Below are 1,615 nucleotides of genomic sequence, written 5' to 3'. Positions count from 1 at the left end.
CGTTGGTACCTCCCAAAGAACAAAATACCTCAAGATTCACACAGGTTAGAGATGATGCAACTTTATTTTTATTTTTATTTTTTTTAAACAAAAAAACACAAGATAATAACATTTCCGTAGACTTTTGTGTAGCACCAAGGCTGCTCTGAAGGTTATGGTGGTGGTTGTGGTTGTTGTGGATAGTGGTGTAACAAGAGACTGCAGTATTCAGTTGCAGTAACTGTCAAGGTGGTAGACGCCGCAGGGCTTATGACAGCATTGTTCCACGATGCCCCTCTTCACCTTCTGATCCATATAGACCCTCGACGGACCTCCTTTCACCTGGTTCTCCTGTCTGCTCCTTTTAGACAGGAAACCTTTAGAAAGAGAGAGAGAGAGACCGTTCCCATAGACTGTTTTTTTATAAGTTGCCTGTCTGCAAACCAGACCCTTCACTACCTCAAAGCACCATTTAGATTGCACACTGTTTAATGGAGACTTAATGGGTGTGTAATCAGATCTTCACAATCCGTTTAGTCTTGTTTAAGTCTCCACTTCAAGAGAGGATGTAAGGGCGATCTAAGAGCGGTGTATCGAAGTTGCTACTTCTAAAGATAACGTCAGCACTTCAATGGGGTCTTTGAGGGGGTTTTAAGTGAAAGCGTTAGATCCACATAATGACTTTTTGGAGGAAAATATAATGAGGAATTTGGAGTATTCACAAGATTCCTACAATTCGATTGGTCACTCTGGCATGGTCGGTGAGGAACGCTCTCATCAAAGGAGCAGCTACGTGCCAGACTTCAAGACAGCGCAGAGATGGACTGCACACTGATTGAATGGACAATTTCTCGCAGGCCACAGCCATAGAAACACAGCTGGGCGAAACTGTCCTCCATTTTGCTCCCAAAACATCCCATGACTCACTCAAATACATTTGCGCCTCAGACACCCTGCGTCGATGCTTCCCATGATAGGCACAGATCTAGAACCAGTTTATCCATCGAAACACAACGAGTCTACTCCTCCCTAAGAAGGCGACACTGACCTCACACCAGCCATTGAAATTCGAAATAGTTTGAATTCGAAACTTTTTCAATGCTAACCGCCAAAGGTGCTAAATCAAAGTTAGCCACTGACTCTGTACTGTAAAGCTCGGACCGGAGAGAGAAGAAGAAGGCCGCCTCACCTAGCAGACGGTGCAGGTCCCTCTTGCTGGGGTTCCTGTTGGGGTTGTAGAAGAAACCCCTGTCCCCACACACCAGGTAGAGGGCGTCCACCAGATGGGAGCCACACAGGTGCTGAGTGGAGGCCGCGCCCGAGCCCGGCCAGGACAGGACCAACAGCACAGACACCATCCATAGTACCACAGCCATAGGAATAATAATAACAATAACTTTAATTTATATAGCGCCTTTCAAAAGACCCAAGGACGCTTTACAATTCAAGGGAATGATCAGACAGACAAAACAGAAAACAAACACAGCAAAACTGAAACATTGACTAGGGGCCAAAGGCCTTGGAGAACAGATGTGTTTTGAGGGCTAATTTGAAGGAGTCCAGGGTGGGGGGGGGCGTTGCGGTTCACTGTGGGGAGAGAGTTCCAGAGGGTAGGTGCAGCCACACTGAAGGCTCT

General features: G+C 46.4%; 1 protein-coding gene across 1 annotated transcript; it reads right to left on the bottom strand.

Annotated features, from left to right (window-relative positions):
- Window positions 1-207: 207 nt before the first annotated feature.
- Window positions 208-1,337, bottom strand: LOC308153940 (insulin-like; the record flags this gene model as incomplete). The annotated part of the gene is made up of 2 exons (XM_080527123.1): window positions 208-356; window positions 1,169-1,337. 2 exons carry the CDS (start codon window positions 1,335-1,337, stop codon window positions 208-210), a joined length of 318 nt encoding a protein of 105 aa, XP_080383249.1.
- Between the last annotated feature and the right edge of the window lie 278 nt (window positions 1,338-1,615).

The sequence above is a fragment of the Nansenia antarctica genome, assembly GCF_963989245.1.
Source record: "Nansenia antarctica genome assembly, chromosome: 3".
NCBI classification, from domain to species: domain Eukaryota; kingdom Metazoa; phylum Chordata; class Actinopteri; order Argentiniformes; family Microstomatidae; genus Nansenia; species Nansenia antarctica.
This window is presented reverse-complemented; position numbering and strand designations above follow the sequence as displayed.